Source organism: Diceros bicornis, chromosome 3, assembly GCF_020826845.1.
Source record: "Diceros bicornis minor isolate mBicDic1 chromosome 3, mDicBic1.mat.cur, whole genome shotgun sequence".
NCBI classification, from domain to species: domain Eukaryota; kingdom Metazoa; phylum Chordata; class Mammalia; order Perissodactyla; family Rhinocerotidae; genus Diceros; species Diceros bicornis.
The window spans coordinates 36037983-36050923 of record NC_080742.1 but is presented as its reverse complement, the minus strand read 5'-3'; the positions used below and the strand labels follow the sequence as shown (position 1 = coordinate 36050923).

General features: G+C 38.2%; 1 protein-coding gene across 1 annotated transcript in view; it reads right to left on the bottom strand.

Moving 5' to 3' along the window:
- The window catches only part of NXPH1 (neurexophilin 1), a 37826-nt gene extending 27941 nt beyond the window's left edge, over positions 1–9885 (bottom strand). Inside the window, exon 1 of the mRNA XM_058570568.1 lies at positions 9820–9885. Within this exon, the coding sequence (XP_058426551.1) occupies positions 9820–9885 (66 nt within the window). The remainder of the gene's footprint in view (positions 1–9819) is intronic.
- Positions 9886–12941: the final 3056 nt, after the last annotated feature.

Genomic DNA, 12941 nt, shown 5'->3' with positions numbered 1-12941 from the left:
GATGGGGATAGAGTCAAGAGCTACAGAGAGAGAAATAGAAATCAAAGACACATACAGGTTTGTAGCTTAAATAGTAATAGTCAACTTAATAGAGTTAATAAGTCCCTAAAACATCTTAATACTGGTTTTTTAGATAATTAAAAGAGGTCTGTCTAATGTAGTCAACCTGCCCCTGGGTGAGGCTCCTCCCTCCCCAACTGGGTACGGTGCCATATTGAGGACATAGTGTTGGCCTTTACGGTTGTCAGATTAGTCACTCAGGACTGGCAGTAATTGGACCAGTCTTGGTAAGGGGATGTCCATGTTTTTGAGTCCAGGAATAGCCTCTATTTCTGTGGCCATGGCTACTGTGGCCATGGGCCCATTGAGCAAGAATGAGAGTGGCTGAGGAAAGAGAAAAACTGACAATCAGAGCAGGGGTCATCTTGCCCATGTGATTATTCAGAGCTGGTTCTCTGGTAGTTGCCCTTTGTTGGACATTCACATGGAACACAAACATCTTCACACTCTGACCATTCTAAGAGGACCATGAACTTGCCTTAACCAAGTTGAGTACTCTTCAGCACTCAACTAGTCAAAAGAAATTTCCTTATGAGGCCTTAGCTATGCATTGAGGGAGGAGAGGTAATACAGTGGGAATATGTGTAGTAAAAGTCTGAGCCACCTGCTTATACCTTTTGGATCTGCTTAAGACTGATCTCTAACATATTTTTCCATCAATGATAAACCAATGTTGCCCATGCCTAACTGAATACCCAGTTCATGATGGCAGCCAAATTTGCATGGTCACTTGATGGCCCATGGTCAGGCATTCCAACTCTATCAAAGTCTGCTAGCCTTCTAGGAACTGTTTTTCAAAAAGATATCTGCAGAAGTAGACACAGCTTTGCTCCAAACTTCAGAGAACATAACTGTGATTCTCCTATAAGAATTTGTCAGAAGTTTCACAAACATCTCTGTTTCCAGATACATCAAATATTATTGGGTCTGATGGGTCATTAGGCTCAAAAAGAAGAGCAGTTTGCACTGCTGCGTTACCAGCTGCAGAGCCTTTTCTTGCTAAGCTTTGAGTGACTCAGTAAATGTGGTAGAGTGGCAAACTCAAATGTGGTTTATATTGTCTTCCAAATACAAATAAACCAACCAACCTTTGTGCCACCGTAATCTTTGAGGATTAAATTAAGTCAGAGAGAAGGAGTGTTGACACTGGCCTAAGGCAAGACTGTAAAAATGCACCGTTGATCCTGTTAGGTAAAAACATACTGCTGCTGGTGATCTTTGCAAATTGTTACAGAGATAAAAGCATTTTCCAGATCAATAGCTGTGCACCAGGTCCAAAGGGCTGTGTTGATTTGCTTCAGTAAAGAAACCACATCTGGAACCACAGCTGCAATTAGAATCGCTGCTTGATTACATTTAAGAAAATCCACAGTAATTCTCTAAAATACATCCATCTTTTTCAAAGTCCAACCAAGTGAATTAAATAAGGACATAAAGGAAATCACCACCCCTGCATATTTCAAGTTTTTGATACTGGCACTAATCTGCAATTTTCCTAGGGCTACAGTACTACTTTAGGTTCACCATCTGGGAGGGGATGGAAAGTTCCAGAAGCTTACGCATGCCCTTCCTGCCAGAATAGTCCTTACTTAATGAGTCAGGGGCCAATGTGTGGAACTTCACAATTACCATATAAGTGTGTTCCAATTATACGTACAGATACAGGGTGATTCTGTGAACCCACTGACGGAATAAGGTTTGTCCAAAACACCACTTGTTTCTTCAGGATTGAGACCTCAGGCAGGTTGGCACTTTCATAAACCTGTGAGCATGTTCTAAAATCTAATCTAGTGCCTTAAGTTTCTTGCTGGCTTCACCCTAGTCCCAGCCCTGTGTCACTTGACCATGACCATATCCCCACTTCAACTGGTGAATTGCACTAGCATTTTGGGTCCCCACGAATTAGCATAAATTTAGAAACAATGTTCAAATCCGTAAAAATTCTGGGTATTTCCCTCTCCCAAGTATATAGTTACCCTAGTTAGTGGTTGCAGGTCGCACTGGGGAAGGCTTGGAGAAAGGTTAAGCACATACTGTGGCAGAGTTTCAAGGTTCATATTTAGAAAGACTTGGCCTCTAGGTCTGTGAACTGGCTTAGTCTGGAAACTTAGTGGCAAACCAGGACTTTCCATTGTGGTGACTCAAGTCAGGTTTCTGGCCATCAGTCCTAGAGTTTTGTCTTCTTATAGTTTAAGTGATATTTTAGTAAGGTGTCCATATCTTTTGCTTCTATAAATACTGTGGTAATTATCTACAACCAAAAAACCCATGCAAGTGAAAATACTCAATACACATTTACCGCCACTGGCTTCTCACCTTAATTCTAAAGGCACTGCCACTTCGACCTTGCCCCTCCAGGATTCCAACATCCCCCGTGAATTCAGGAAGCCTATCTCAATGTCAGTATCTTCCACGATCTGGCCTATAAAAGACAATTATCTCAGGGGTCTTCTGCTCATTAATGTATTCCCAGTGCCTAAATTAAAGGAATGTCCTTTGGGCTCTCTCTGGGAATGTAGTGTGCATGTGTGGTGGTGGTGGTGGTGGTGGTGGTGGTGGTGGTGATGGTGATGGGGGGGGGATTAATTGTGAAGTTCACATAAAATAAATCTACTCCAAAATACCTACTTCCATATACCTTTTGCTTCTTTCCTCAATCTTATGGCACAGGAATTCAGAAATTTCAACCTCATTCAATGCACGCCACTGCTGAATCAAAGTTTCAGTCAACTAACCAAGTAAATTTTTAGAACTACATCCAACTGCACAAACTAGAACACTAAATCACAAATTTCTACTGACTTTACCACACCAATGTGTTCAGCCTTATTCAGTTATGTTTTCCCTCTTAGTCTACAACTTTTAGGAATTATTCAGTATAAATTAGCAAAATCTTGCAACTATTCTGGAACGTAAGCTATCTCATCTTTGGTCAGACTTTATAGTGGTTCCCCTGGAGTATTCTGAGGTCTGATTCTAGTTATGGGTCTAGAAGCATTAGGTGGCATTAGTATTTGGAATGGGTCTTGAGAATAATGGGCATCCTGTTGCACGGCAAATATCTCGGGTTAAATAATTGCAGGAACATCAAGCGAGGGGAGCCTAGTGTAATTTTGTGTCTGTTTTTAGTGAGGTGGACTCTGAAGCACAAGAAATAAGGGAATCTTTTAGGGCTGCTATGAAAGCTCTCTGCTTCTCTAACAGTGACTTAAAACAAGGGTTTAAAGCCATTAGTTTGTTCTTTTCTTTCTTTGAGCTCCGCAGGATAGTCATAAAAAGCCATCCCACATCATAGTCTTTGTAGTCCTTATCATTACCATACAAGTCAAGTTCAGCACACATTTGATCCCCCCAACACTTCGCTTCAGTAAACACTTTACTTTAATCAACCACAGATAATAATTTAATTGTGTGCCACTACAGACCACAAGCAAGGAAGTCAATGCTACTTTTAAGACAAATATATAACCAAAACAATGCTAGAATATCATCTTTGAGAGCGTTTTTCCTGGGACCATTTCTGGTATAAGTATGCTGTCATTCAGCATTTTGTCAGGAAACCAAAACCAAACCAAGTATTTCAACGGAGAGCAGATAGCATGAGGAATTGATTGTGCAAGTATTAAAGTACTGAAAAAGCACAAAAGGAACACTAAGGTAACACAGAGATAATAATTATAGAAACAGCTATCATGTCTAAGGCTAGAGAAATGAAGAGGAGGGATTGTGCTTATCAGAATCTAGAAGCTGATAGAAAGGACCAGAACCCAGATCCTCGAGTACAGGTATAGCCCTGTTCATGCTGGTAATTCTGAGGAGGTATGATGAGGCTTGTTCTGGGAAGTCCAAAAGATGCTTCTATTCAACTTCTATTGCTAAGTATAAGCTGACAGGAACAGCAAGCAAAAAGGAAATGGTCAAGTCCCTTCTCTTGCCCTCCTAATGTACATTTTCCCCCATGTGCCCGCTACTGGCAGAACCTAACAGGAAGCAACTGATAAAGGAGAATAGGACTCTGCAGAGTCTGAGCCCCAGAACCGCAAATCAGAATATGCAAGGGTAGCTTTAGAGACAAGAGACAATAACTTGATAACCAGCATGTATTTTATATGAAGAAAATAAAATCACAGAAAAATAACATGGGGTCAAGAATTAGGCTTTAGTCTCAGCCACATCTCTAACAAGCTGTAAGCATTTTAGCAGGTAATTTCTCCTTTCTGAGCCACAGTTTCATTTGAAAAAAATCGCTATAACAATACCACCCCTGCCTTCCTCACAGGAGGCATAATGTAGGTAAAAGCGCTTTGGATAAGTGTACAGCACTATATAATCATAAGCTTGTCTCACTATTATTATCTATACTAAATGGAGCCAGCAAAATAGCAGATGACAGAAACTCATAGATAATCTTAAAACCTTCTTTTAGACAGTTTTATATTCTTTCCCATCTAACCAGTCTTTGCAGGGCACACACAAAATAGCTCAGTAAACCCTGTGTCTAGCCTTCTATGGAGATACTAACGGGCAGTATGCGAATCTAAGGGTAGTACCAGGGGAGAATGATAAGACGTCAGGAGCTTAGCTGATTCTCCAAATGAACGGCCAATTGGAATCACTGAAACATAGACACATACTATTTACATATAACCTGCTCCTCTTTAAAGCTGAATTTGAAAATTTAACTTTTCAAATTCATATTGCCTACAGAAATGGTAAAAATTAAAAATAAATAAATAAAAAGTAGGCCAACATAAAGCAACTAACAAAATTTGCAATAGAAAGGGCTTTTTTTTCCTTTAAATTGAGATCACGAATAACTATTTAGGAAGGAAATAATTAATAGATAAATTGGTGCATTTGCAATAACTTTGCAAGTAAGGGAACCGTAAAATTAAATAATTTATCAGAGACTTTTGAGTAATCACCCACAAAGATTCAGTTTCATTCCAAACCAGGTAGAATTAACAGACTTGATTATTATTATTTTAGAATTTTAACTCTGCTGAATAAACTGAAGAATCGCTAAAAGTATATGAGCACTTGTTCATTCAGCCAACAAACATTTACTATCTTCTTCGTAAATGCTAAGTTCTGAGGATACAAAAATGAGAAAGAGCTCTATTATCTACACAGACGATTCCAACACAAGTCAGTGCTGAGATGCAGTGGGAGAACAATTAACTTTACCTGAAGGTTCTAGGAAAGAATGCTCAAATATGACATTTAAGCTGAATCTCAAAAACTTAAGTTTGCTATTTAGAAAGTAGTAAAAGGACACTAAAGAAAAAAACAGCTGCAGTGTAAAGACAGAAGGTCATGAAAGGCAGCAACATACTAGGGGGACAATAAGAAGTACTGTGTTGCGGGAATTTAGGATGCAAGGGTAGGAGTGGAGGGTACAGGCAGCCAAAGGAGAAGAAACTGGAGAAGGAGTCAGGGCCAATGAATGAAGGGATTTGTTACAGTCTAAGGAGTTTGGACCTACTTCTGTGGGAAAGCACAGTCCCAATGACATCTTTAACAGGGGACTGAAATGATCTACGTTATTAATTTTCACATGATAGCTTCAATATTAGTATAGACTTTGAATTTTATTGGAGAGTAACTGGGGTTAAGGCAAACTACTGCAGTTGTCCAGGCAACAGACAGCAAGGACCTGTGTGCCAAAGCTGTGGAAGTGAGAGTAGAGAAAAGGAGTCTGGTCTGGAGATATTCCTTACACACATCAAGAGGATACGCATATGACTAAGGGGAAAAGTTGAGAGATAATTCAGAGGTTTTGATATCGGGATATTAAGAGTTGAGAGAGTGGTGAAATCTTCCATTCAGATCAGATCAGAAGTTGGCAATTTTTTTCTGTAAAGGGCCAGATAGCCCGGGCTGTTTTAAGCCTTTGAGAGCCAGATGGTCTTCATCACGACTGCTACGGAAGCACAATAGCAGCACAGACAATACATACATTTGAATTTCATCAAACTTTCACGTATTATAAAATAGTATTCTTTTCATTTTCTTTTAAAGACATAAAAACTATTCTCATCTTTCTGAAAGGCCGTGCAAAAACAGGCAGTGGGCTAGATCTGGCCCAATGGCCATAGTTTGCCGACCTCTACAACAGAGAAAACATGGGGAGGAACAGCATTCAGGTTGTTTAAGGTGCTGTGGGACACCCGGCTGTCCAGACGGTTCAGGTCTGGACCTCAGGAAAGGGAGCTGTCCCAAATGTTCTAAAAACACTATTCTTCGTGGTCATAAAGAACCAAAACTATATGAGGAGGCAAATACAATAGAGAAATGAAAGACGATATCGTACTCTAACGCTGCTTGTAAAGTACTTTTTAATTGAAGGTAAAGCAACATTTGAGGATTTTATATTATCAAACCCAGACACTTATCTCTGTAATAGGCAGTAAGAAGCCAAGGCCAAAGAGCTAACGCATTTATGGCAGAACTTATAAAAGTAATGGAAGATGATAGAGTACAGGAACTGTCCAAGAAGCAAATAATGTTTCATCCTTTATGGGTGAAAGACAAAAATGAAGCAGGATTTAATTTTTGAAAAGGAATTTCATTTGTCATCTGTCAAATGCTGATACAAAAGATAAAAAGAAGTCATAAAACCTCCTTCTTAGGCAATATGTAACACTACTCCACAACACTGTGCTTGTTAAGTAACATTCAAACCACTCACAAACAATCCTAAATAGGAATAGTTTACAATTCAATTTGGTAAAGAAAGAATGACAGTGTCTCAGGTGCCTCACTGGGGAGCTTTCTGGACATGTGCTGCCCTGCCTTTCACAGGCAGAGTGATGAACAGTTAATTTATCTTGAGGTTCATCATTATTTGGTTGAGGCGCAGTATCTCTGACCCACACTGGATTTTTAACAGATGAAATATTTCCTAAACCAAGTAATTTGATTCTGTGCAGATAGTAACCACAGGCAGTGTAATTAATTTCTTTTATATCTTCAACACAGTAAGTAAGTGGATCTTCCCTTTCTATCCATAAGACAAAGCCAGACACGAATCACCATGAAGAGTAAGGTGCAATGTGAAGATTAAGAAATCTCCTACGACGTTGTGGGTCCAAGCTATTCATTGCCTCACAATAAAAGTGAAATGTTAAAAATCAATCTTTTAATATTATGTCATTTTCCAATGCAAAATGGCCCAAACGGAAGAAGATAGATTCAGTATTTTAACTTATATTTTTCCTATTGTCAAAACTGTATCAAAAAATCCTTTGATATAGTAACAAAATATTGTTGATATATTCCCTCACAACTATTTTTCTTAAATGTTGCAAATTCTTACAACATTAAAATTAAAATGCTTTGGTGATAGTCCCTAGAACCATGGCTCACAAAGCTGTCATATCTGTTCAAAATTACATTTTTACATGAGAATTACTGCCAAGTTAATTTCTTCTCATTCTTCTACAGAATAAGAACTTTGTTGATACTTCAAAAGATAAAACATTGACACTAAAAAGAACATTTTACTAGATGAATTTCTACAAAGGAAAAATCAGAGATAAAAACTGAACAGCTTTTCTAGTAAACAAATATTAGTTTTAAAATCTTAAAGAAAAAATCTATATGTGTTTTCTATTTGTAATAGTCATGAAGCATTTACCTAACCAATCTGACAGAAGCTTGTGATAAGAGGAAGATAATTAAAAACAAACAGACACATATTTTCAAGTTTAAATTAGAAACCATGATAAAACCTAGTCTTTTCTACAAGACATCCCAACAACTGGAAGTGAAAAAAAAGCCACAATCAGGATTTTTTCTTCATAATATGGACCAAACAATTATTATACCTGTCCTTACCCTCCAAATTTATTTAATCACAAAATTGGCTGAATTAACAACTTTATTTTTTTACCAGTAGAGACACAGTTTTAATATACTTTCCTTGCGCCAAGAATTTAAGCAAGACACTCTACTGCAATGAATGAACTTCTGAAAATAAATATTTACACTGATAGGTATGATGTCATGAATATGGGCTTTGGAGACATTCTGAGCTAGGTTCTAAACCAACATCTATGGCTAATTAGCTTTGTGTTCTTGGGAAAATTACATTAATCCAAGAGACTATCAGGTCTAATTCCATCTAGCTTAACATCAGTCATCACTAGAAACCTCAGCTTTCCATGTAATCCATCATTACCAGATCTGTGGTTCTCAATTTATCAGATTCATGGCTGCCTTTATATAACATTAGTTTATCTCTCTAAAATAAAATTCATCAATACTGTAACCTACACATTTTTCAAAATATCAGTATAGTGTCCCATAAGATGTATTTCAATATGTAAATGTATGGATACTACTACTCTGCAAGACATGTTGGTATCGGACACTTGTAGCTGTGTAGAGCCATCAATAAGATGACAATTACAAATGCAGATAGATATGGATGTGAAGTACTGGCCACTTAAATACTATGGGTGGCATTATCCTCAATGACTTGATTTTCCAAACTGGTGAACATGTATGGGCACAGTTCTGAACAAAACAAGTACAGTATTTCCTCCAATATACATAATACTTGCATTCCTAGAAAATTTAGTGTAGACTAGAACTATGCACAAATGATTTGTGTTTATATATAATGTATAACTGTAAATAGGTTTTCCACCTCTATGACTCTCCAGTTGGGTGTTCAAATATCATGAGGAATACAGGTGAAAAAATGTGTGATGGTGCAGAACTCACTTACGCATTGCAACATGTCTTGTATCTCTGGCTCCAAAAGCCTTCTAATGAGTTTCTTCTCTCTCCTCTTCTACTCTTGTTCCTGCACCACCCTCTCCCTATGAATTCTTCACATAACAGCCAGACTGATCTTTCAAAAATGTTAATCAGACAGTGTTACTTCGGCTAAACCCACCAATGATTTCCTGTCACACTTAGAGTACAGTCTAAATTTTTTTCACAACCTCCAGGCCCTGAATGATCCTGCTTGTAGCCAACCTCTATGACCTCACTTCTACCAGTGTCCTTGCTTCCTGCTCCAGACACACTGGCTCTCTTGCTGGTCCTAAAAATCAAACTTACTCCAGACTTGGGGCTCTGTATTTGAGTTCTCTCTGTCTGGAACACACTCATCTGACCCTCCTGTATCCTACTTGACTTCTTCACCTGGATGTTGAATTTCCCAAAATGGAGGTTTTCTTCACTCTCTCCTCAAATCATCATTCTCCCTGTCTGACCAAATGGCACACTCTGTTGCTCAGACTAAAATCTCTGGCAATTCTCTTCTGCTTACCCCAGTGCTTCTGCCCACCTAATCAATGAGTAAGTCCTTTTTTCTCTTCTTCTCTTTTTTTTTTCCTGAGGAAGATTCACCCTAACATCTGTTGCCAATCTTCCTCTATTTTGTATGTGGGCCAGCACCACAGCATGGCCATTGAGTGGTGTAGGTCTGCGCCCAGAGCCGAACCTGGGTTGCTGAAGTGGAGCACGCCAAACTTAGCCATTAGGCCACCAGAGCCCACCCAGTCCTTTTTTCTTTACCTCTAAAATATATCCCAAATTGATCACAGCCTGGCTACTGTTTCTGACTGAGCCACTATCATCTCTCATCTGTACCAGTTCACAGGCCGCCTAACTGGTTATGCTGTTTCCATTCTTACCCGCTAGAATCCTTTCTCCTTACAGCATCCAGAATGATCTTTAAAAAAGATCAATCAGATCATGTCACTCCCTCATTTCAAGCCCTCCCTGGACATCTTTCACACTTACGATAGGGTCCAACCTCTGGGCACCGTAGTCTACAAGGGCTTTGACAGTCTGGTCCCCTTGCCTCATCATCCACCTTTCTTCCACTCACTCCATATGCAACTGACCTTATTTCTGATAAAAGAACAAGTCACACTTATCCCCACCCTAGGACTTGTGCTCTATCATGGAACTATACACCTGGAAATTACTGCAACATATATTTGTATGGCTGGCTTCTTCCTATCATTCAAGCGTCAGTTTAAAATGTCAAACCCTAGAGAGGTCTTTCCCGACCTACCAGGTCTGAAGAAATCCCCACTTACTCCTTCTCACAATATCTTCCTTCATTGTCATCATAGAATGATGTATGTGACATTTTTTGGTTTACTTAGCTATTTATTAATGCCCCTCCCCCGAATGTCCAAATGTAAGATCCATGAAAGCAAGAACCTTGATGAAATTAGCCATAATCTCTACCCAATGCCTGAATAGTCATTACTGAGAGTGGACCCTGAAAAATATATGAATGACTGGCTCAATATTCTAACAGGATCTTCCTGGAGAAAATTCTTTAACTTCATGATTTTCAAACTAGAGTATGTGCATCATGAGAAAACATGATTTCATTTGCCAAATAGTTCAAACTACTGGAAAATGTGGTATATCTTCCTGAAACATCAGAAACAAACAGTGAAAACATTTTAAATAATATATTTATATCAAAATAGATAAGAATATGTAATGAATTAGAATATACTACTTATATGAGTTTTTAATATAAAACGAGATCTCTGTATAGCTTCATGATTTTAGCAGTTGCTACAGACTATGCTTCCAAATCTCCCAGTGGATGATATTACTCTCCTCAGTTTTAAGGAAGTACACTGATGTGTACTTCAATGATGACATCTAGGAAGAAAATATAATAACAATCCCGGTAAACAACTGCATTCTGTGATGTAGTGAGTAACAGCAAGGCCTGGCATTGAAAAATATCTCTGTCAATAACTGTGTGACTTTGACCAAGTTACTAACCTCAGTTTCATCATCTGTGATACGGAGATAATAGTATCTAACTCGTAAGAAGATTGGGAGGACTACATGAGACAGTATACATCACAGACCCAGCACCCACCAAGCCCTTAAACTGCAGCTATTACTGTTACAGGATAGTGCACCTACTGTTACAAAAATTAAAAGTACCCTATTGTAATTCCAGATTTAATATAAAAGGAAATTCAGTTTAATATTAACAATGAATATTTCATCTATTTCCTCAAAGAAATGTTTTAATAAAAGTTGGATACCCTAGTTCTGCGAGACATCTAAAATTATATCTAATGCTTTTAAAAGTCTAAACCATCTAATATTTGGTTGTAAAGTAATAACATATGCAGAGATTTTCTTCGCTAGATGGACTGAATAATCAACATGATTCCAAATTGTGTCCTGAAGCATTCATTTTTAACTTAATTTAGCACTTATTTTATAACATATTCTCATTTTTTTCAAGTGTATACTCTAAGAAGTTAGCAAGCAACCTGAAGGCAGAGGCTATTTTGTGTGATTGCTTAATATGAATTCCTAGTTACATTGTGGTGGGGATTGGGTTAGTAAAGGGAAGGGAGTGAGATGAAGGTTAAAAGCGCCTGCTATTTGTTAATTATAACATTATGAATTCCTCTGCTCCTTTCCTGCTAGAATGGACAATCATCAATTGAATTATGAATCAAATATCACCCTATGAAGACAATAGATGTGTTATTATAACCTATTTAAATAGAAATGAAATATTCAGGATTCAGTTTCACGGTTTCTCCAATCTGGCATGGTGCTAGGGCTAGGTCCAGACTAAATCTTTAAAAGACCTTTTTTCTCCACCATATGAACAGGTTGAGAAATGAAATCACCATGCCAGAAAAATGTCAACCCTGTGATTCCTTCAGCACAGCACACCCAGCTGTATTTTCTGTTGGGACATAGAAAGCTCATTTTCCCAAAGGAAGCTGTGGTTCTTTGACATGCACACATAACAGGGGTGGCGAAGGACAATTCAACCTTCCCCCACGTGCACGTAATGGCACCTGAATCAGAGAGACAACTCTGCACCCGTTCTTGGGAGAAAGTGGAGCCATGAATGTATTCCAACCTCGTAAGCACTTTTGTGATGTGCAGTTTGAGGATACTACCCACCAGAGTGCATCTGATTTGCCCCAGAATGTTCTATGAGTGACAGGTCATAATGAGCGTCCCCATCAATCAAGGCTTGCTGGTGGATTCATTGTGTATCTAGTAAACAAGACACTGCTTTTTTCAGAATACCACTTCTACAAATGTAATCTTGACTTGAACCTTTCTTCACAGAGCACTAAGTTTTCTAAAGATATATATTTTCAATTACATATTGAATGATTACATGAGTAACAGGAACCATAAGTGGAATGACCATACAATTTGTTGTTCAAACCAGGACATTTGAGAGCAAAAAGGGAAACTATTAATAATTAGGCCAAATAGAGAAAAAATCATGCAGTTGTCTTAGGAGAAAAATAGTTCAAAGCAAGCATATACTCATTTATACGAACTCGAAGACTGAAACTTGAACATTGTGGAGGGGAATAAAAAGATTTTCTGTAATGGAGGATGAGTGGTAATGAGACACAGGAGTTGAAGGAAAGAAAATAGCAGACAGAAAATAAGCTTGATTGATTGCCTGCTTTGGGCCAAGCTTTTAAATAACAAAAACTGCAACAATAATAATATGTGTAGTAGCAATAACATATTGGACAAAAATCTGCGGCATAGATATTAGTCCCATTTTACAGATAAGAAAATTAAAGTTAAAAAAGGTTAAGTCTCCTGCCAAAGACACTTGGATAAAAAGATGGAACTTGGATTCAAACACTGTGCCAGTTCATTACATTTTTTCCAAGGGCACTATGATTTAGGTGTCACATCTTCATTTTCTAAATGAGGAAACTGAGACTCAGAGACTGTGCCCTGTTCAAGGATTAACATATGACACGGAATGTGGATCAAACTCAGACCTACCTGACTCTCAAGGCAATGTTCTTTCTACTAAAATACTGAGGTTTTGTTGGGTGGATTTGGCTTTGGTTTTTTTGGAAGGAAATGGAGAATGG